Source organism: Dipodomys merriami, unplaced genomic scaffold (genome assembly GCF_024711535.1).
Source record: "Dipodomys merriami isolate MVZ:Mamm:240054 unplaced genomic scaffold, mDipMer1.0.p SCAF_19, whole genome shotgun sequence".
NCBI lineage: Eukaryota > Metazoa > Chordata > Mammalia > Rodentia > Heteromyidae > Dipodomys > Dipodomys merriami.
Window position 1 is genome coordinate 986,174 of NW_027203270.1, and position 23,312 is coordinate 1,009,485.

General features: G+C 44.0%; 1 protein-coding gene and 1 long non-coding RNA gene across 6 annotated transcripts; one reads left to right on the forward strand and one right to left on the reverse strand.

Annotated features, from left to right (window-relative positions):
- Positions 1 to 419: 419 nt before the first annotated feature.
- LOC138830560 (uncharacterized) lies at positions 420 to 1,798 on the reverse strand. The gene is made up of 3 exons (XR_011373033.1): positions 1,713 to 1,798; positions 590 to 724; positions 420 to 496 (listed from the first exon to the last, which is right to left on the reverse strand). It is a non-coding gene; the product is annotated as an uncharacterized lncRNA (long non-coding RNA).
- On the forward strand, positions 1,165 to 22,401 carry Znf18 (zinc finger protein 18). 5 transcript variants are annotated; one of them, XM_070026939.1, is made up of 8 exons: positions 1,167 to 1,231; positions 2,894 to 2,986; positions 6,691 to 7,167; positions 9,789 to 9,957; positions 10,297 to 10,388; positions 14,288 to 14,372; positions 14,941 to 15,048; positions 21,151 to 22,401. In XM_070026939.1, exons 3-8 carry the CDS (start codon positions 6,781 to 6,783, stop codon positions 21,936 to 21,938), a joined length of 1,629 nt encoding a protein of 542 aa, XP_069883040.1. In that variant the 5' UTR covers positions 1,167 to 1,231; positions 2,894 to 2,986; positions 6,691 to 6,780; the 3' UTR covers positions 21,939 to 22,401. The 5 variants fall into 5 exon arrangements, with proteins under 5 accessions (XP_069883042.1, XP_069883040.1, XP_069883044.1 ...); XM_070026940.1 differs by lacking the exon at positions 1,167 to 1,231 and adding an exon at positions 1,360 to 1,374; XM_070026941.1 differs by lacking the exon at positions 2,894 to 2,986 and having other exon boundaries at positions 1,165 to 1,231.
- Positions 22,402 to 23,312: the final 911 nt, after the last annotated feature.

Here is a 23,312-nt window from a genome sequence, read left to right on the forward strand (position 1 = left end):
GGGTTCGATTCCTCAGCACTACAGAAACAGAAAAGGCTGTGGCTCAAGTGGTAGAGTGCTAGCCTTGAGCTGAAGAGTTGAGGGACAGTGCCCAGGCCTAGAGTTCAGGCCCCATGACTGTCAAAAAAAAATAAGTTGCCAAAATAAGGGAAAGTATGCTATACACATTTTCTTTATTGATTCATCAGTTGAAGATCAATTTGCTGTATTCCACAGTTCAGTGAATACTGTAGCCATAAACATGTGTATGCCGGGATGTCTTAAGACTTTTCATTCCTTTGCATGTAAATACTATAAAACTCCTTTATTTTGTTTTATTTTTATTAGTTCTTTCCTTTTGTCAATTGCTCAAGAGTGAACTCCCAGATTTGGACATGATACAGCCTGACTGTAGTGGCTCAGTGCCAGATGGCCTGAAAATGAGCAAGGCTGGAAACTTGGAAACTGGTGAAAATGTTGTGGCCAACGTCTAGGTCAGAAACGACGAAGACCAGAGCTGAAGTACAGGTAGAGATAATGGTTATAGGGAAAGATGTCTGCTAGATAATGAAAGTTAAAAAAATATATGGCAGGTGCTGGTGGCTCATACCTATTAATCCTAGTTCCTCAGAAGATTGAGATTGGAGACTTAACTGCTCAAAGCCCACAGGAGCCAGTTATGCCAGATTCTTAGCTTAAAAGAGCTGGAGGTGGAGTGTTGTTGCTGATGTGGTAGAGCTCTAGTCTGGAGCAAAACAAACAAACAAACAAACACTAAGCAAGAACCAGAGGGAAGCCAGGAGCTGGTGGCTCAGGCCTGTAATCCTAGCTACTCAGGAGGATGAGATCTGAGGATGGAGGTTCAAAGCCAGCCTGGGCAGGAAAATCCGTGAGACTCATCTCTAATGAACCACCTAACAACCGAAGTGGCGCGTGGCTCAAAGTGCTAGAGTGCTAGTACCCTCGAGCGTTAGAGTTGAGGGACAGAACACAGGCCCAGAGTTCAAGCCCCGTGAACAAATCTACACCTAGCTGGGAAAGCACACCATCAGCGAGAATGAATGGAGGCTGGGACCTCAGGCGGAGTGGGCGGAGCGTAGCGTCCTGGAGACCAATAGGAATCTCGATCTCAGCTCCAGCCCCTCCCCTGTGCCCCGCCCCGGCGACGCGCGTCGCTCAGCGGCCGCCAGAGGCGCGCGCAGCCGCCTCACTCCCGGAAGTGTGCCCTATAGCCTACGCGGCGGCCGCCGAGGTGAGCTGGGACGGGGGCGCTGGTTTCTCTCGCCGTCCGGACCTGGCGCTCATGCCGCCGTGGGGGTGACTCCCCCCCGCCCCACCTCAGCCAGAGCCCGGGAAGCTGCGGCGAGGACGGCGGGCGCGCGCCCCCGTGAGCCTGTGAGCGCGCTTGCGGGCGACACAGGAAGGGGCGGCCTCGGGGCGCGTGGGGGGGCCTCGGACTAGGCCCAGCCCCCTCCCGGCTCCGCGGCCCTCAGGCCCCGGGGCCCCACAGCCACGCGACCCCCAGGCCCCACGGCCCTCCCGCGCCGGGGAAGGGCGTGTGTGCGTGCGTGTGCGTGTGTGGGGGGGGGTGCGACGTCAAGCCGTCCAGCCCGGAGCTCTGCGCGGGGAGCGGACCGAACCCTTTTCTCGCCCCCCCCAAGGGTTACAGACGAGCCCTGGGGTGGGATGGTGGGGAGGTGAAGGGGGGGAGATGGGGGTGAGGCCTCCTTTACCGGGGTGCGATCGATCGGCTTTGCGGATGGAGACGACCACGGTGTGGGTGCCCCGGCCTCGGCCCAAGGGTCTGAGCTGTGAAGTGCGGCAGCTCCCCCCTCCCGAGGCGCCCCCTAACCCCCCCCCCCCGATCGGATCGACAGCTTTCCTTCCCCCCCGCCCCCCCCCCCCCCCGGCCACTGAGGATACAGTGGGAGTACTGAGTCACAAGTGTCTCTAAGCGGGGGTGGGGGGTGCACTTAAAAACTCATTTCGGGGGTTCGTTACCTGCCGCCCTAGCCCGGGCCAACCAGATAGCCATGGGTAACCACTCCTCCGTTTCTTTTGGTCACCCAGAGCCGATTGATTCTCTGGACTTTTTTTCAATTGGGACTGCCACCCACTTGTGAACTCATTTCGAACGTTTCAGAGATTTCTTCTTGCCAGGACTTTTGGATAGATATAAAATATCCAAGTATGTCGTATAATAACAACCCCCTCCCCCATGTCAATAGTATGCAAGGTCTGTGGTTTTTTTTTTTTTTTTTTTCCCTAAATGTAATTACTTCAGAAATGTTACCTGAAACTGCTGTCTCAGGTCAGGAACCAACTAAATTCCAGTAAGTTTACAGATCACTATTTTTTTTTTTTTTTTTGGTGCCGGTCCTGAGGCTTCTCAGGGCCTGGGCACTGCCCCCCCCCCCCCCCCCGAGCATCTTTTTGCTCAAGGTTGGTACTCCGCCACTTGAGCCACAGCGCCACTTCCAGCTTTTTTTCTGTTTATGTGGTGCTGAGGAATCAACCCAGGGCTTCATGCATGCTTGGCAAGCACTCTTATCACTGAGCCACCTTCCCAGCCCCTACAGATCACTATTCTGCTATGTGAACTCTAAAATGATCTAAAATCCAAGAGTCAAAATCATTTAATATTTAATTAATAGAATAATGTGTATATATATATATATATATATATATATATATATATATGCTTTTTTTTCTGCAGGTGTGGCTCAGTGGTACAATTCCTGTGGTACAATGCCTGCCTAGCAAGTGTGAGGTCCTGAGTTCAAACTCCAGTACTGCCTTTTGTTTATGTGTCTAGTAATTTGGATTGCATTCTGGATATTGTAGATAACACATAGTGATGCCACAGACCTAATTACCTTCCTCTGAAGATTATTATTTTTTTTTTTTTTTGTAGTTAACTGACTGATCCCTTTCAACTTACATAGACCTCGTTTTGTGCTTTGATAGACCAGATCTTTGGAAAGTTGATCATGTTCCCCAAATTCATGTAAGTTGATAAAACTAAAGATGTAGAGAGGTCTCATTTGTGAATCTTACTGAAGCTTCATTTAGGTGTAAGGGCAGGTGTAGGCCTGCCATTCCTGGCATGTAATCTTCCTGTCTCAGGACCCCTTGGGTATTAAGAAAGTCTTTTCAGTCTGGGTGGTTAAAAAAACTATAATGGGGCTGGGAAGGTGGCTAAGTGGTAGAGTGCTTGCCTTGCATGCATGAGGCCCTGGGTTTGATTCCTCAGCACCACATAAGCAAAAAGAAAAAAGCCGGAAGTGGCGCTGTGGCTCAAGTGGTAGATCGCTAGCCTTGAGCTGAATTACTGAGGGACAGCGTCCAGGCCCAGAGTTCAGGCCCCACCACCGGACCCAAAACAAAACAAAGCACAAAAAAACAAACCAAAAAAAGCCCTCTATAATGTCCCTCCTTAACTGCATTTTACTTATGTTTTTCCGGGTGGGGCTTTACTTCAGATCCTCAAGCTCTCATTCTTTTGTGCTCAAAGCTGGCCCTCTACCATTTGAGTCGCAACTCTGCTACTGGCCTTTTGGTGTCTAACTGGCGATGTCTTGTGGACTTTTCTGCCCTGGCTGGCTTTGAACTATAATTCTCAGCCTCTTGAGTAGCTAGGATAACAGGCGTGAGCCATTTTGACAGTTGTTTTACTCTTGAATCCCTCTTGGTTAAACATTCTAGTTTCCTCCTGCTAATGTGCCGTGCAAGCCTTGTGCCAGGCTTTATAGGAGACACAGCCTGTTGACATCAGACCCCCTTCTCACAGTTCCCTTTCTGCCTCATTCTCCACTTTCCAGCTGTATCAACAGCAGCATGTTCAAACTCTGCTTCACAGAAAGGCCTCATAGCGAGACCTTTATGTTCTACTGTCCCTTGGCTTCTGCACTGTGGTTGGAAAATTGTCCTCAGACAGGATGATTATGTTACCTCACTGATTTCTTTTCTCATTGGAACTGCATTCTTAACTGCATAGTTGTGTGGTATGTGAAAACAGATGCTTGATATGTTTGTTTTGTGAGAAAAGCTGTCTTTTCTATCAAAGTGGGTTGCTTGAAGGTTCCTGCTTTTGACCTAGTGGTTTGGCTCTGTTAATTCTGCTAAGACAATATCATCAAGTCAAGAAAGGGAAAGAGGAAATTTTTTGGGATAGGGAAGGATTTTTGAAATGTAAGTTTTGTCCCAAAATGGGAGAGGAATTAACACACACCTCAGATTGTACAAGAAAGTACAAGGAAGTGTGAATAATTAAGATATACCTCAGATTGTTCTAGGAAATAATAGTGGGCTAGAGTATGTTTTGAGATTATTTGTGTTACTGTTAATCTTGAAGTCTTTAATGGTCAGGGCTGGGAATGTGGCCTAGTGGTAGAGTGCTTGCTTAGCAGGCATGAAGCCCTGGGTTCAATTCCTCAGTACCACATACACAGAAAAAGGAAGTGGCACTGTGGCTCAAGTGGTAGAGTGCTAGCCTTGAGCATATGAAGCTCAGAGTTCAAGCCCTAAGACTGGCAAAAACAAACAAACAAACAAAAAACCCCAAACCAAAAACCCAAACCAAAAACAAACAAAAAGTCTTTAATGGTCACTTTATGTAAATACCTTGTAAACCTGAGGTTGGCCAATCAGAGCAGAGGGGTAGGGCCTGTGGAGTTAGCGATAAAAAGGGACAGCCTGCCTGCTCTTTTGTTTGCTTGCCAGGTTTGGAGGCTGATGGCTCACCCTTCTGCAGAAGTACACTTTGCCTTGCTGAGTTATTTTTGAGTTGGTGTCTTTATTCCTACTTGACATCCCAACATCTACAGGCATTTATAACAGCCCTTCCTTCCTTCCTTCCTTCCTTCCTTCCTTCCTTCCTTCCTTCCTTCCTTCCTTCCTTCCTTCCGTCCTTCCTTCCGTCCTTCCTTCTTTCCTCCCTCCCTCCCTCCCTCCCTTTTATTATCTTTAAGTATTTGTACAAAGGAATTGCCATATATATTGATCCATGTCACCCTTTTCAACATGTTCACTATCCCTCCCCTCCCTTCCCCTTTCCTTGCTTTTCTTAATTTTGTAGGGTATACATTGGATTCTTGACAACATTTTCCCCCTCTTCTCCTCTTCACTCATCCACCCCTTTTCCCTTTACCCCACTCCATCCCTTTCCAGTTCCTGAGTCCTGGTGTTTTATTTTGCTTAACTTTGGTTTTGCCTTTCTAGGGAATTACACTATCTGAGTTCTCCCTTGAATCAGCTGTATCTCAGTTAATAAATTTTTATACACTTGCAAAGCACCCAGCATATTTACTTACAAGTTGAATCTAGCTTCCACATATAAGGTAGAATATGCATCCTTTGTCTCTCTGTGGACCTGATTTCACTGAACATAATTTTTTCCAGGTCTTTCTATTTCTTTACAAGGGACACAATATTCTTTCTAATGGGTGTTTTGTAGTGGTTTCCAGTTGCAAGCTTAGTTTCTATTACCAGTTTACTCTGTCAGAGCCAGAGCACTCTGTATATTTCTCTTCAGTGTTGTATGAAGATGTTAATGAAAAAAGTCTAGGTTTCACTTAATTTTTTTCTGATGATGTCCAAATGAGAAACATTCAATTAATAATTTTTATATCATTCTTTTCTGTGTTGGACCCCTGAAAAAAATTTGGTCTTATCTCCCAGTAGTCCTCCTCTCTATAATTGCTTTAATTTTATCCTTTCTTCCTAACTTTCTTTTCTTTTTCTCTGTTGACAGTGTGTTTTCATATAATCCAGGCTGACCTTGAGTCAGTTGTAGGGCTTGAACTCTGGGGCTGGGTGCTGTCCCTTAGCTCTTCGGCTCAAGGCTAGTGCTCTACCACTTGAGCCACAGCGCTACTTCTGAGTTTATCATTTTTCTCTCTCAGTTTTCTGAGCTCTGAGATTACAGGCCTGACCCACCACATCAGGCTGCATGCTTTTCTGATGTAGTATGAATATACTTGGGAGAAGTGGTAGGGAAATACATTTCTTATGCCTCAAGAGAAATGCAGCTAGGGTATTGTATTCACCTGTGATTAGGCCAGATGCCAAGTGGTTGGGTGTGTTTTTGATGGTTGCCCTTTGTGTTATGGAGAAAGGATGCCTTCCAGCTTCTTCACCACATTATGGATTGACCCATTGATTCACTATTAGAAATCCCTGCAAAATTGGTACTTTTGAAACATCTTTGTGTTAACTGTGATGCTATTCACAGCCTCCCTCACTTGCTGTCTTCTATATTTGGACACTTTGTCACTTTGGGCTGGGCTATGAAAGGATAGTTCATTGTGGTGGGAGCATGTAGCAGAGGAGATGTGCTCACCTGTTATGGAAGCATCTGATTCTTCCATTGAGGAGATCCCTAGGCCATTATGTTCTTGTCCTGCTTTACTTTTCAGCCTGCAGTTAGCTAGGTGCAACATAGAAGTATTTTATGCTTTGACTTGGCACATTGCACTTTTGTTCGTGGTCTGGACGCTTGAAGACCAGCAGAGGATGTTACAGATAGACCAGGTGATTGTAGCTCTGTAGATATGGGTTAGTACTTTGCTTTGTAGCTTCACATTTACAGTCCTTCAAAATGGAGTAATATATGAGTTGAGCAGTTTCAAAAAGATCATAATTGACTTCAGGGTATCTCAAGTATGGTATGTGCATTTGTTCTTTCTGAATGTGCCCTTCTCTCCTGAACAGCACTTGAGTTCATCTCGTCTTTATCATCGCTGTGAAGGCTTAGATCCACCCTGGAAGCTGTTTACCTAAGAGGCCTTGCAAAGCCAGACGATGCCCACTGACCTGGGGCAGGCCCTAGGCCTGCTGCCTCCACTAGCCCAGGCTGAAGACTCCCTGTTCTCTGGACCAGACGCTGCCTCTCAAGGGGAGCTCTCTAGCCCAGAGGCTGCTCGACAGTTGTTCAGGCAGTTTCGTTACCAGGTGATGTCTGGACCCCACGAGACACTGAAACAACTTCGGAAGCTCTGTTTCCAGTGGCTCCAGCCGGAGGTCCACACCAAGGAGCAGATCCTGGAGATCCTGATGTTAGAGCAATTTCTGACCATCCTTCCTGGAGAGATCCAGATGTGGGTGCGGAAACAGTGTCCAGGCAGTGGAGAAGAGGCAGTGACCCTGGTGGAGAGCTTGAAGGGCGATCCTCGGAAACTGTGGCAGTGGGTAAGCAGGTGGGATTAGTAGGGGTGAATGGGCACAGGCCACCTCTAGGCTTATCTTCTTTCTGATGTCACTCATGGCACCAGAAGTGTGCGGTTTATCCAATACAAACCAAGCATCCAGACACTTAGGGTTTTTTTTTTTTTTTTTGTTGTTGTTGTTGTTTTGTTTTTGGTTGAACTCAGAGTCTGGGCATTGTCCCTGAGCTTTGTCACTGAAGGCTAGCGCTCAGTCATTTCAGCCACAGTATCACTTCTGGTTTTCTGGTAGTTAATTGGAGATAAGAGTCTCATGGACTTTGCTGTTCAGGCTGGCTTTGAGCTGTGATCCTCAGATCTCAGTCTCAGCTAGGTTTACAGGTGTGAGCCACCAGCCCCTGGCTTAGTCATTCAGTTTAATTCTGATACTAATGATCTGCAGTCAGCACAGACCCTACATGTTCATGGCTCGGGCACACAGCACTACTTCCATTTCCCAGGCTGGTTGTGTGTGTCTAGGGTCAGATGCCCTTCTGACTGGGGGTTTCCAGTTTCTTTTGGATTCAGTAAAGAGCTCAGGAAAGTACTTTTCTTATGTTGTCAGGTGAGTGCAAAGTGTCAACTCCCAAACACAAAATGGAAGGGGCACAAAAGGTATCTCCCTGTCCTCTCCCAGCACACCACTTACATCTTTTTTTTGGGGGGGAGGGGGGCTGGTCATGGGGCCTGAACTCTGGGCCTGGGCGCTGTCCCTCAGCTCTTCAGCTCAAGGTTAGCACTCTACCACTTGAGCCACAGCACCACTTCTGGCTTTTTTCTTTTTGCTTATGTGGTGCTGAGGAATCGAACCCAGGGCCTCATGCATGCAAGGCAAGCGCTCTACCACTGAGCCACCTTTCCATCCCACCACTTATATCTTGATGACATGATTAGCCTGGGTACTCCTGAAAACATCATTTAAGGGTGTTTTGGGGGGTGGGGGTTTCACTGTTTTGGCATCTTGATTAGATTATTGATTGAAATTGTCTAACCCTTCTCCCATTCCCAGTGTTGGGGATAGGGCGGACTGAAAGTTCCAGGACTGCTTCTTACCCCCCACCCCACACACTGCCCCTGGAGGTCCTGGGCTTTTGAGCTCAGGGATTTGTATTTGTTGGCAAGTACTCTACTACTTGCGTCATGCCTCCAGCCCTTACTGCTTTTTCATTATTTTTCAGGATCTTGTGCTTTTACCCTGGGCCAACCATGGACCATGATCCTCCTACCTGTGTCTCCTGTGTAGCTGGGATGCAGGCATGTGCTACCATGCCTGCCTTCCCTGCCCTTGCCTTTTTTAAAGTTAGTATTTGGGCTTGAAGTCAGACCATGGTGCTCTTACTCAGCTCTTTTGTTTACAGCTGGTGCTCTAGCATTTGAGCCATGCCTCCCATTGTGGCTTTTTATTGGTTAATTAGAAATAGACTCACAGATTTGACTTCCCAGGCTAGCTTTGGACCAAGATCCTCAGATTGGAGCCTCCTGAGTAGCTAGGATTATAGGCCTGAGCCACTTGTACATTGGCTCCTCCTACCACAGCTTCCTGAAGCTGTCTGGGAGCCCACCTCGAGTTAACCTCATTAGCATAGAGCAGGTCTGAATGGAGAGTCTTTATTATGAGTAATAAATACTTCTTTCACTCTTTTATTTTTTGTCAGTTGTGGGGCCTGAACTCTTGGCCTGGGCACTGTCCCTCAGCTCTTCAGCTGGAGGCTAGCACTCTACCACTTGAGCCACAGTGCCACTTCTGATTTTCTGGTGGTTTATTGGAGATAAGAGTTTCATGGACTTTTCTGCCGGGGCTGGCTTTAAACCTCAGTCCTTAGATTTGAGCCTCCTGGGTAGCTAGGGTTACAGGCGTGAGCCACTGGCACCTGGCACTTCTTTCACTTTTTTTTTTTTAATTTTTATTTTATTGTAAAGATGCTGTACAGAGAGGTTTCAGTTACATGAGTAAGGTAGTGAGTTCCTCTCTTGTTGAGCATTGTTATCCCCTCCTTTGTTGTTCTCCCACTATTCCTTCTCTCCCCCACCTCCCTCACTCCTCCCTACTTCCCACCCCGAAGTTGTAAAGTTCATTTCCAATATATTGCCTTGTGGGTATCATTGTTGCAATGGGTCATCTTGTGTCCTTGTTTCAGGGTTTTATTATGCCCCTTTCCTCCCCAAATTAGACAAATGTATATGCATTCTTTCACTCTTATCACTCAGGACATTCTGGGAGCTCTGTGGCAAAAACTGAGGACAAAGATCAAATACATGTGGCTTGTACCAAATCTGGATTGCTCTATATATAGTTCTTCTAATTCTAAAGTCCTTTCTGACTCTTAATACTTTATAGCCATTGGGATTAAAGAAAGTCATCCCATTCTGACTTTTAAATGTTTAGTTGTACTGTCTAATAGAATTCAGTATTGCTGGTAAGTTTTGAGGGTGTATCAGGCCTAGTTCAGTCCTCATTTTTTTGTGTCGTTTGGGATATTTCTCTCACTAGTTCTTGGATCTTTTCTCTTTCTTCCATGGCTATAAAGATCGTTTCATCCATTTAAAAAAGATAGCTCCATATCCTGAATGTGTATGCTTCAATAACAAGTACTATCCGGTCTCTAGATCAGCATTCAAGTTCTAGGGCAAGAAATCTTATCAGAGAAGAAGGCATCTCCAAGCTGGGATGCGGAGCCCCTCCCAGAAGTGGAACATCAGAAGCAGGGACTTGAGAGTTCACCTTTGGATCCTGGGGAGCTGCTTGGCCACACGGTGAAGGAGGAACCAGAGCTAGGTGAGGGGACAGTCACTCTCTTGGAGAAGTTTGGGGGTAGGGCTCAGGCCTGAGTGTGAAATGAAATAATACAGTGTTTGGAGACAGGGAAGAACTATTTTGACTTGGAGACTTTGAATTTTAAACCACTTTGATACTGGTCTGGACCACTTGGATATGAGGTCCTGAGCAAGGAGGTAGGACAGACATGGATGCAGCTGGAAATTTGGAGAGGAATTAAACACAAGCCTGAAAATTCAGGCAGTGGAACAGAGTGTTTTTGAAGAGTTTGCTCTTTGCTCTCTGGGGAGTGGTTAACGAAGACATCTGGATTCTGAACACTTCCTTTTCTCATTGCAGCTGTAGCTGCTTCTCAGATTCCTGCACGACCTGAGGACAGGCTTCTGGGAGACCAAGACTTGGGAGCAGTGCTCCTCCCAGGAACACCACAGGTGAGCTAGCTTCTGCTTTTCTTAAGCTGAGCCAGGCTTCCAGGACATAGCATAGTCACAGTTGGGAGGACTGACAGGGATGTAGTGTTGCTAGGGGGTAGAGAGGACAGCGGAGGTGGGCCACAATAACAGGATTATAGCTATAAGCTACTGCAGTGGTCTACTTGTGTTTAAGTATGCTGATCCTGGGGCTTAAACTCAGAGCCTGGGTGCTGCCCCTGAGCTTTTGTGCTCAGAGCTCTACCACTTGAGCCACAACTCCACTTCGGGATCTTTTGGTGTTTAATTGGAGATAAGAGTCTCATGAACTTTCCTGTCCAGGCTGGCTTTGAACCGCCATCTGCAGATCTCAGCCTCCTGAGTAGCTAGGATTACCTATATAAGCCTCCAGTCCCTGGCTCCAGGCTACATTTTTATCTTTTTAGTTCATTCCTGTTGCTTTTTACCCCATGCTTTTCTCAGCAGTTATTGATCTATTTTCTATTACCATACAATAATTTGCATTGTCCAAAATTTTATGTAAGATGGAAAATTGCCAAATGATGCTTACCCTTTTCTTTGTATATTTTCATTTTTTACTGAGTTTATGTAGTTTTTCTTCGTATCTATTAATTGTATAACCTGCTTCACTGTGGTATGCCGTACATGCATGTATTATTCTTGATCAGATCAGCCCACTCTATTGTTCTCTCTTTTCCTCATCTTCTCTTCATGTTGTTCAGTGGGACTCATTCTACCATCTTCATACATAGACATAGTATATTTGGGAGCTAGCTTATACCCAGTACTGTACCATCGAAGCTTGGATATAATTCATGCCCCTCATTCTCTGTTCCCCACCCCTTCCTCTCAGACCTCCAAATAGTCCCACAATTGAATCATGTCCTATCTGTGTATATATCTACATTTATATATCCATCTCTGTCTGTAGCTGTCTAACAGTTCTAGATCCCATATGGACCTACACTGGGTGGAATGCATGCCTTGCAGCAGTACAAGTAATTTCTCATGTGTAGTAATAGCTTGTAAGCCCACAAGGTGGTGCTATTTCCACATAAAAATAGAGACACTGTATTTCTATATCAAACCTTATACTTCCCTCCAGAATAGAAAGTTAGGCCTATTCCTTCTCTGGAAATTTGAAAAAGGAGCAAGATGACTGCCACTGGTGTTTTGTGTTGTGTCTCAAGTAGGGCTTGTGTCCAAACTCTTCTAATTTCTTAGAGCTAAGTTGTTATTGCTATTAGCAGCAATACTAGGGTTTGATCCCAAGACCTTTTGCTTGATAAGTAGATACTCTACCATTTGAACCATCCTGCCAATGTTAGTTATTTTCAAGTTAGGGTCTCATTTTATTCCCAGGCTGGCCCAGGATATGATCCTTCTATTTTACTTCCCTTTGTCATTGGAATGACAGGCATGTGCCCACTGTACCCAGTCACTGTACTTCAACAGACACCCATGGATAGCACCATGTCCATCCACTAGTCCACCTTCCATCTCCAGAGTAGCTAGGATCATAGACTTGAGCCACTGTGCCTGGCTTCTTGGAAGTCTTTTGAGTGTGGCCTTAAACTGGAGGTATTCTGTTCAGAGACTCCTGAAGCAACTTTTTTGTTCTTTAGACTGAGCTGTTTGTGATGATTAGGGATTTAGGTTCCTTGTACTATTTTGGTAGTGACTGTGCTGGTACCCATGGATAGGCCCTGGGCCCAGGCTAGACAGCCTATCTGCAGATGCCAGACTTTTCTTCTGCTGCCTCTGAAGTCAGAATCTGTATGCTCTGACCCCAAGGTTGGAGGACTCCAGTGTTCATCAGTGTTTGCCCGGTTGGTTCTTTGCAGGTACTTATTTAAATAGCCCATTCATAGGACACTAGCAGAATAAACCACTAGCAATTTATACTTTAAAAATTAAATGTCTAGGGGCTGGGAATGTGGCTTAGTGGTAGAATACTTGCCTAGCATGCATGTAGCCCTGAGTTCGATTCCTCAGTACCCCATAAACAGAAAAAGCCAGAAGTGGTGCTGTGGCTCAAGTGGTAGTGCCAGCCTTGAGCAAAAGAAGCTCAGGGACAGTGCTCAGGCCCTGAGTTCAAGCCCCAGGACATAAATAAATATTTTTCATTAAAAGTCATTTTTAAAATATGGTTTTAGTTAACAGTTGGTATACATAATGTTTATTGGGATAATGCTTCAGCTACCAGTCCTTTTCCACACTAAAAGATCCAGTATCTCCTTCCTCCTCCATCCTTTCTCCTTTTCCTCCTCTTCTTTTTCTTCTTCCTTTCATTCTCTCAGCATCTGATAATTCAGTATTTTTGACATTTCTCTCCTTGAGCCATTTCCACGATCTTTAGATGTGCTGCAGGGAGAGCACTGAGTCAGGGCTGGAAATGTCTTCCCTGACTGAGCAGGATGTTGTATGTAATAGGAAGATGACTTCCAAAATCCTTTCCTCATCTGTTCCCGGTAGCCAGGCTATTTATGATATAAACAACTGTATCATGATGGAAGAAGTAGTAAGGAAGGGATGGGTGAGAATGTTGAAAGGAGTGATATATATTCCATTTATAAACTGCTTTGTTAAATGTCAACTCCTTGTACAACTACTTAAAAGCAATAATATAAAGTAAATAAACCATTATATCAACTTGGGGGTCCTAGAAACGGTGCAGAATCCCTTAATTGTCTCCACAAGGCCTTGGCATGGATCTAGGAGACTGCCTATGATAGTAATAATTATGTCTGTCTGTCTGTCTGTCTGTCTGTCTGTCTGTCTGTCTGCCTGCCTGCCTGCCTGCCTGCCTGCCTGCCTGCCTATATTCTACCAAGTACTTGTTAGCCAAGGGTTGTTGTATTTCACCCTGATGACATAAATTAAGTATCTCTAGTATTGTGAGCAGGGTCTTAGGGACTTAGGAAGTACAGTGAAAGTTAATAGCAGAGCACCTTTCTCAGAGAAATTAATGCTAGTAGTGGCAACAGTTCATCAACTACTTGTCAGTGTATATACATATATATGCACATGCACATGTAAATATTTAATGTGTGGGTGCTAGTAATGAAGCATGCAGTGTGCTGTGAAAACATGACACTTAACCTTGTTGCTTTCAAATCTCCTGACAGTCTTTAGACCCTAGTGCTCTCACTAGGTGACCACCGAGATGTCACAAGCTTGCTTAAGATCACACAGCTAGAAAGTGGCCAGTAGGCATTTGGAATCCAGTCTGTCTGACTCCAAAGGATAGTCCACTAACTAGTCAGTTTCTAGTGGCCAGCTTCTTGCTGGGGAGATTAAACTTTGAATTGAGAAGAGCAGATTCGAGCTAGGCAACATTCTCAGTTTTGGGTCTTCAGGCTGTACTTTTGTAAGAAGGCTTTGTGGATATTGTGGCATTTTTACTTCCCTATGTAGGACTAAAACCAATTTAACTGGTCCAGAGTCCAGATATGTATGGCTGCAACATCCGTCCTTTCTCAAAGCCACCAATTTTAGTTTCTTTGCTTTCTTGAGTTCCCAAATTGTAATTACATAGTGTGAGCATCAGCTTCCTATTATTCACAAACACATAATATAAGCCCCTAAAGAGTTTTAAAACAGGGAACACTATAAAAAAGAATTCAACCTACTGTTTGTTCTCTACTCTAAAATGCATATGACTTTACAAAACACAAAACCTAAACCCTAAATGTTCTCTAACCATGGCAAGAAATACTGTTGTAAGGACCTGTCATTTTCCCCTCGGCCTCTTTGTTCCCTGGTCCAGGCTCCTGTGAATTCTCAGATCATCTGATGGCCAAGGTCCTGCAGCATATCCCTTTCTTCTCAGCTTTCCTGTGGCCCAGAAGTCAGGTTCAGACACCTTCACTGATGTGACATTCTTATATTCTTTCCAGGATCAGTGGAGGCATCTGGATTCCACTCAGAAGGAGCAATACTGGGATCTCATGCTGGAGACCTATGGGAAAATGGTCTCAGGAGGTAAGGCTAGCTTGCTAGAGTAAGTTGGAAAAACTGGAAGGCATTTTCTATGCTTCCTCTGCTCAACTTCAGGGTCTGAGGGTAAAGAAAGTCATTAGAGAAACAGTTGGGAACTAGGGTGAATTACAGCTAGCAGAGCTACAGAACTTCTCATATTGCAAGTTTCTTTTGTTACAGGCAGGTTGAATGTGCTGCAGTAAATCTTTATAAAATGAGAGGTGGTATTTTTCTTTTAAGGATGATGAAAGTTAAGTGAGCTCATGTTCTTTCCTATTAAATCACACTGCCTCAAAATAACCACTGGTCAGTTCCTTGTCCTGATCCTTGCACCTATCTGTCAGTGGTCTACAGAGTCTCTGTCCAGACTCGGGTTGTTAGAGCTTTTGCCATGTGCACTAGTACCAGTGTCTTTCATGCTCTCCATACTATTCTCATATGAGTTTTCTCAAGTGGACTACAGAGCCTTCAAAATTCCCTTCATGCTTAGGGTGTTCCTTTGAAAGACACAGCTTCAGCTCTTGACTTCCTCATTCATCCAGACCCACACACTTCTTCCTCTCTATGGCAGGTGTTTCCACCTCCAAACCCAGCCTGCCTAATTCAACAGAGCTTGGGAAAGACCTGACAGGATTGCCCCCCCATATTAGTGAGAAGATTGCAAGACTCACCTGTGCAGGTCAGTGATTGATTGTGGGACTCCAGTTTCTTTTTACTTCCTCTTATTAAACTGGAGTTGGTAAACAAGGTATTAAGACTTGCTTTTATTACCTTGGTTGCAGCCAGCCATGTCTAAGCTGGTCTTATTTGAGTACCACAGGTGAATGAATATCCTTGTCATAGGAGATGTTAAGTACATGTTAGCACATGTGTTCAGTTGTTAAAAGAAGGCCACACATTTGATCAGCTGTCTTCAGTCTTGTCTGTTTTGGTACATTTTCTTCTTAGACAGAATTAGAATTAAGATTGCCATAGATAGAGGCCAATGCAGATAACAGCTAGAATTCCTTTATATAAAGATTTATGTAATAACCTTTGCTAGTGAGAAAGTTCAGAGTAACTAGACTTTCCTCACCCTGGTGATAGTAATAGCCTTCCACGGTTGGCAAAATAAACATGAAAATATGTTTTATTTAATTGGTATGGCCCTAATGTTTGTTAAACAGCAGCATCAACAAACACTTGAGCTAAATTATATCTTAAGGTTGAGAAAGAAGAAATTTGAACTTACTTTATTGTAAATAGGCAGCTACCCTTTGCTTTCTATACTCTTTTTTTTTTTTTTTTGGGTCCGGTCGTGGAGCCTGAACTCTGGGCCTGGGCGCTGTCCCTCAGCTCTTCAGCTCAAGGCTAGTGCTCTACCACTTGAGCCACAGTGCCACTTCCGGCTTTTTTTTCTTTTTGCTTATGTGATGCTGAGGAATTGAACCCAGGGCCTTGAGCATGCAAGGCAAGTGCTCTACCACTGAGCCACCTTCCCAGCCCCCTCTATACTCTTTTCTGAAGCATGTGTGTAAAGCTTAGCTGTAAAACTATATACACATGCACACATATATTTTTACACATACCGTAAGTTCTGGAACCTTGGAGGAAGAAAAGGAAGAACAAAAGATACCAAGGATGGGAATTGTGTGATGAGCACAATTTTTCTCCTGTGAGAAAAAGTGTCTTTTCTATGGAAGTGTGTTGCTTGAAAGTCCCTGCTTCTGCCAGGAGGATTGTCTCTTATTTAGGAAAAGATGAATTGTTTTGTGATAAGGAAGGGTTTTTGAAACATAAGGTTTTGTTTTAAACTGGTTTCTTTTCCAGTTAGGATTAAGACACACCTCAGACTGCTCTACAGATAACAGAGGTTGTGGCTATATTTTGAGATTACCTAGGTACCCATTTCAAAGTCACCTTATTTTTGTAAATTTATTTTTTTGGTCAGTCTTGGGGCTTGAACTCGGGGCCTGGGTGCTGTCCCTACACTCTTCAGCTCAAGGCTAGTGCTCTACCACTTGAGCTGCAGCACCACTTCCAAGTCACCTTATATAAATTCATTTTATCCTACTCAAAGCAGCCAATCAGGGGCAGATTGTGAACCTGAGCTTAACCAATCTAAGCAAAGGGGCAGGGCCTGCTGCAATAGGCCTGCTGCAAGATTTTTGGCTGATGATGTACCCTTCTGCAAAAGTAAATTTTAGATTGCTGATTGTTTATTTTCATGTCTATCATTATGACTCTAGTGGTTCTTGGAGAGCATATTTATAACATTCCCCAGTGGAGTATAATTAATTGGTTATCATTTGCTAATATTTTACATAGTAATATCAGCAATCATCAACAGAGACATATAAACTTTTTAAAATTTATGTTTTGGTGCTGTGGATCGAACCTGGGGCCTATTGCTGAGTTTTACCCTAGCCATGGTTTTAATATAAAGCAATATGTTTATCATGATACAATTTCATAGATTCCTTTGGAGGAATACTTTTCAAAGTGCACTTCATGGCCAGTGAGTAAGATTTTTTTCTTGATTATTTTTAGAATATTTTTAAGTTCATCGCAAAATTGATCAGAGTTCAAGAGTTTTTTTTTTTTTTTCTAATGTACCTTGTGTAAGTAGAATTTCCTGTGTGGTATTTAGGCCATTCTGTTTGAACTCATTCTGTTTTGATTTTAGTCTCATCCTTTTCTTTTCTCTTTTCCCTCATCCTACATGCTGACATGGCTCCATTAGATTCTTCCTTGAAGGCTAGGCTACCTTGATAGCCAAAAAGATACACTTCAGGGTTCTTGGGGGGATATGTGAAAGCAATTTTGGGGAGATTAATTTGGTAGTGATGTATAGGACAGACAGGAAGGGGAGAGTTGGAGGAGAGAAGCCTGTGTGGAGTTAATGCAAGAGGCCCAGGAAAGGGGAACTGGGCTAAAGTGGAGATACAGGAGCATGATTGGAAAGTAATGGTTCTAGGAAATATGACAATTAGCCAGACTTCTAGATCTATAGTCAGATCTAGGGAAGAAAGACAAGAGAACTGGGGGAAAGCAAAGGAAAGGGTGGTGCTGTCCAAAAGAGAAATGTACATATTACTGAATTATAAAATGATAACACCTTTGTACAACACCTTGATAGTAACAATAAAATTACATTGAAAATATACAAGGGAATGGAGATGCTGTGGAAGAAGAGCTCATAGCAAAAGCAGACGAGCATGGGTCACCTTCAGAATGCCATATCCTCACACTTATCACCAAAATCCCAAGTGATTAAAAATTACTTGGTATAATGGTATTTTTTATTGTTATTTTAAGAAGCTGTACAAAATGGTAATAATTTCCTAAGCCAGGTTATGAGTCCAATGCTTCTTGGGCATTTTCACCCCTTCTCTTCCTTTGCCGCATTTTCCCCTTCCTACATAGTGTATATTGAATACAATGACTGCACCTTTCTTCCCTCCATTTCTGTGCTCCTGCATTTCCTACCCTACAAAAAAGAAAACAACATTAAAAAATAGCCTATGTTTCCATTTCTTAGAATTCATTTTGATAAATAGTACTTTAGTTGGAATTCATGTTGATAAATAGTACGTTAGCTGTTCCAGGGGAGTTATGTTTTTGGATTCCTCCCCTTTAGTCAGTTGTTTGTTTGTGTATAAATACATAAAGCCCTATGTAATTGATCATGTTTAGTTGTGTTTTAGATCTAGCTTCCATATATGAGAGAAAACTTGTGCCATTTGTCTCTCTGAGCTTGGCTTACCTCACTTAACTTGATTTGTTCTAGGCCCATCCATTTCCCTGCAAATGACATAGTATTATTCTTTTAAATGGATGAGTACAATTCCACTGTGTATAGGTACCACGTTTTCTTGAGCCACTTATCTATTGTTGGGCATCCAGGCTGTTTCCATAACTTGACTATTATGAATAGTTGGCACAATGATTTTGAGAGAGAGAAAAATAACAGGCAAGAATAGCGAAAAAAAAGTTTGAAAGAAAAGTGTTTTATGAATGATATAGAAATATCAAATGTGTTGTATATATTGTAAGGTTTGCCGGAAGGAGCCCGCCACATGGTTCAGGCAGAAAAGAGTTTATTGGGGGAAGAGCAGACTGCCAGCTGAATGAGATGGAGATGTGCAGAGAGAAAAGAGAAGAGAAAAAGAGGAGGGAACTTGTGGTTGAGGGGGATTATATAGGGGAAGGTGGGGAATTGTGACCACAGTGGATGTGGAAGTGATCTCAGAGTCTGGGGTTCTTTGCTGACAGGTAATTACTGGTTTCAGGCAGGTGATTTCTGGTAAGACTATATGCTGTCTTTCAGGAAGAGGAAGGGGGGAGAGGCTGTTCTCCTAGATAGATCTAACAAATATAAGGTAAGATAATTAAAATATCATGAGCATGATATAGAAATTGATGGGGAAAAATCAATGGAACAGAAAAAGGAGCGTCAGGAAGAGATGTGCTCTGTGTAAGAGCTAGCATATGCTGAGGAAAGATGCCATACACATGGGCCTGAGCCACTCTCAGTGAACAGAGCTAGGAGAAAAGATACTGTGGGTGAAGAGGGAAGAGTTGGCTTATTTCTTATTTGTGTCATACATCAAATGAATTGGAAAAAAATAAAATGTAAAGAAAAAGAATGAATGAGATCTTTGCACAGTGCCTGGTGAAGTATGAGAACATTAAGGAAAGGAATACTATATTTGAGTAGGTCTGTAAAGTAAAACCTCAGTCATTTCTTTACATAAAAGTAACCCCAAACATTAAAACAAGCAGAATTAAATAGTGAAAAATGTTTTTCATGAACATGATAGTAAATAATATTCAGTATTATTATTAGTAGGTCTGAACTCAGGGCCTGTCACTTCCACCAAACCTCCAGTCCTAATTTTCCTAATTGAAGAAATGAAAGTAAGTTGATAAGAACAAGTAGCTTTCCAGTTCAGAAGTCTTGGAGTATAAGAAGTAGCTCATAAATGTGGAAAAAAGATCCATCCTTTTATAACAGGAATTAAAATTTAAAATAGCCAGGCATTGTTGGCTCACACCTATAATTCTAGCTACTCAGGAGTCTGAGATCTGAAGATTGCAGTTTGAAGCTAGCCCAGGCAGGAAAGTCAGGAGATTCTTATCTCCAATTAGACTACCAAAGGTGGGAAGTGAAGCTGAGGCTCAGTGGTAGCCTTGAGCCATAAAGCTCAGGGACAGCACCCAAGTCCAGTGTTCAATCCTTAGGACTGGCATGCCCCACCCCCCCCCAAAAAAAAAAAGGAAAAAAGAAACCAAAGCAACGTAAAACCATTTTCACCCATTTAAATAGCATATATTTGAAAAGCATTCAGTAAGTATGTATTCATTTAAGGATATATGCTTATTTTGGAGACAGGATCTTACTACATAGCCTAGTCTGGCTCAGACATGAACTTCCAGTGTCAGTCTCCCAAGTGCTGCAGGCATGCGGCTATTCCGGGTATCGCAGGCATGTGCCACCACACCTGGCAGTAAATAGTCTCTTCAGATCTAAGGATCAAGTAATGTTTAAAGTTGAAAAATAAGTCTTACAGCCAAAATGAAAATATTTATTATATGCATCATTAAGTACCAGTCATAAAAAAAAAGAAAAACCTTAACTGTTTATGTGAGTTAATAAAGCACAGATAGCTATGAAAACGGCCCTTGTTTGTAGTGTAAGCTGAGAGAAGAGGATCACTTGAGCTTAGGAGTTTGGAGCCAGTCTGGGTAACACAGCGGTATCTGGTCTCATTCATGGCTGGATGGATAGATGGAAGGATGATAGAAAAACATGTAAATGTGCATTTAAGTGAGTGTTAGAGGATTCACTTTCACACTGTAGCTCCATCCAGTGCCTTGCACCTATAGTGAAATGACACATTAGTGAATTTCATGAATTTTTTAAGTTACTTGTGAATGGGAGACTCCATGTTACACTGACCAAAATCACCACCTACATACATAGCCAGATACAGAACTATATATAATGCATCAATTATATCTGAAAATAGCAATCTATGCATATGTACAGGTTAAATGAAAACCTCCAGAAGGATGTCTGTGCTTAGACTTGCCTAAGTAGTATGGTTGAGGTTGATTTGGTTTTCTTTTGGTGATACTGAGGTTTGAACTCCAGGCTTTGGGCTTGCCAGGGAGGCAGTCTCCTGCTTGAGCCATACCTCCAGTCCTTTTAATCTTTTCTTCCTCCAAATTCTTGAGCATGATTGTTTATCTTTTACTTATAATGAGATAAAACTCAATCATTTAAAAATGTTATACTTGGGGCTGGGAAGGTGGCTCAGTGGTAGAGCGCTTGCCATGCATGCCTGAGGCCCTGGGTTCGATTCCCCAGCACAACATAAGCAAAAAGAAAAAAAGCCAGAAGTGGCGCTGTGGCTCAAGTGGTAGAACACTAGCCTTGAGCTGAAGAGCTGAGGGACAGCGCCCAGGCCCAGAGTTCAGGCCCCATGACTGGACCCCCCCCCCAAAAAAAAATAATGTTATACTTATGCATCCTATTCCTGGAGGGCTCAGAGAAGCCTGCTGCAAGCCCTCTTGCACTGATCAGAAATTCTCAGCTCCAGAGAGGGCCCACTTAACCCTAAACCCAGCACAGAGCAACTGAGTCCAAAGGGCTCAGGCTCTATGCTTTCCTTCCTCACTCGGAGATGCTCTCTTGGTAAAGAGAAAAGATACTTTATGATGACCCCATCACTGAATATGAGATAGACAACTATATAGCGTTCATGAAGCCATTTCAAACTTTTCTTTCTCTTTTCAGGAGAAAGGCAAGAGAATGACAAAGAGATCCTGAACCTGGCAGATCACAGGGCCCCGGAAGCTCTGGAAGGCCCCTGTCAGGCTTCTGGGGAGGCCCCTCCCCAGGCGGCACTCAGGGGCTTCTTTAGTGAGGAAGATATGCCAGGATGCTTTGTGGAAGGAGAGCGCCTCCCTGAGGCTCCAGAAAACCTCCAGGGTGAGGGGTCAGGAGGACAGATTTCTCCACACGCAAGGAGTTCTGGGAAACAACTAGGTCATTACCTGCCTCCCCCTCCAGGTGAGCTGTCTGCCCTATGGCTGGAGGAGAAGAAAGAGGCCTCTCAGAAGGAGCAACTGAGAGCCCCCCTGGCCCCAAAGCTCCCCACCTGCAGGGAGTGTGGGAAGACCTTTTACAGGAATTCGCAGCTGGTTTTTCACCAAAGAACCCATACTGGTGAGACATACTTTCAGTGCCCCATCTGCAAAAAAGCCTTTCTGCGGAGCTCAGACTTTGTGAAACATCAGAGAACTCACACCGGGGAGAAGCCCTGTAAGTGTGATTACTGTGGGAAAGGCTTCAGTGACTTCTCTGGTTTGCGCCACCACGAGAAAATCCACACAGGGAAGAAACCCTATAAATGTCCCATCTGTGAGAAAAGCTTTATTCAGAGGTCAAACTTTACTAGACATCAAAGGGTTCATACAGGAGAGAAACCTTATAAATGCTCCCACTGTGGCAAAAGTTTCAGCTGGAGCTCCAGCCTTGACAAACATCAGAGCTCCCACTTAAGGAAGAGGCCTTTCCAGTAGTCACATCCCAGCTCCATCTGCGTACATTCTGTTCCACCCTGAACTGAACCCTGGGGGCCAGCCTGCTCCATTTTTTGTGGATTGCACAGGAACAACCTGGACATGAATTTGGACTTGAAGATAGATTGTTGGCCTCTGGACTGGATTTCATGGTGGTTTAGTTTCTTCCTTTTGCATCAGGGGAAAGAATAGTCTTTATGTTTTGTTTTATCTCTTCTTTTGGATTCCTTGGGACAAAACCTCTCACTGAGTTAGTTTTGGGAGGTGCTTGTTGGGGAGAATTTCAGTGGAGTGGCTGCTCACCCAGAGAACCTGGATCAGCCCCTAAGAACTGGGGTTCTAGAGCAGGTCTGCTATAAAAGGGGAGGCATGGAGGGTCCATGGCCACATGCGTGCTCTTGGGTCATGTGGGTGGAAAAATAACCTCAACTGTCCCTTGTTTGCAATAAATTGAGTCAAGCCACTTCCTGTCTTTTTCATGTCTGATGTGTTCACCATGCATTGACTATAACTCAATGCACATTGTTTACCTAGAGGACCCTGTATGGTAGTTGAGCCCCAGGATGAGCCCAGGGAAAACTGTCCAGTGTGTACATACAGTGCTTCCTAGTGCTGGACATGGGTGGTGAGTGTGGCCAGTGTGGCCATACCTCCTCTCAGGTCAGCCCTGCTAGGCCTCCTTGCCACTTCATGGCATGCCTTCCACTTCCCTCCTTTCTCCTGGCATGTTACTTGGGCTTTGACTTTTTGCCAGAGTACTCTATGCTTAAAATTATCTTTAATATCTTCTTTTGCCAGTAGGTGTTAGGGAAAAATCCATAGTATTGATTTAGTTTTTAGTACTGTCTAGAGGCTTATTAACATATATATCTAACCTGTCCATCCAGTTGTCCTTGTCTTCAAAAGTTCCATGTCTCAAAAAGTTTTGCTATCTACAACAACCTTGGTCCTCTTGTTTGGTCTTCATTTGTTTCTTTTCTCTTGCAGTGCTGGGGAATCAAACCCAGGGCCTTACACATGCTACATATGCGCTCTGCCACTGAGCTGAACCCCAGCCCTCTGAAACCATAGAACCAGCACAGGCAACCACAAGATTTTCATAGACTTCGGTTGGAGTCCCCAGATTCCAGGAGACATTTGTTAACTCCCCTATAGATAGCAGAGAGATAATTAAAGTCCCACTGAGGGCAGATACAGGGCTTGAAAGAACCAAGAAGGTAAGATGGTGGCAGAATTGGCATGGAATTCTGTATTCTGCCTAGTAGAGATTTATAGGGGATGGGATTAGATGTTTACATTGGATTCCCAAAGTGGCCTCCAAACTAGCAGTGATGGCATTTTGTTAGACTTCCTGAATCAGAGGTTCTGTAGGGT

Coding starts and splice junctions, on each gene's coding strand:
- Znf18 (XM_070026941.1), top strand. CDS start 6,781: ATGCCCACTGACCTGGGGCAGGCCCTAGGCCTGCTGCCTCCACTAGCC. Junction 14,373..14,940: donor TGGGAAAATGGTCTCAGGAG/GTAAGGCTAGCT, acceptor TCTCTATGGCAG/GTGTTTCCACCTCCAAACCC. Junction 15,049..21,150: donor TGCAAGACTCACCTGTGCAG/GTCAGTGATTGA, acceptor TTCTCTTTTCAG/GAGAAAGGCAAGAGAATGAC.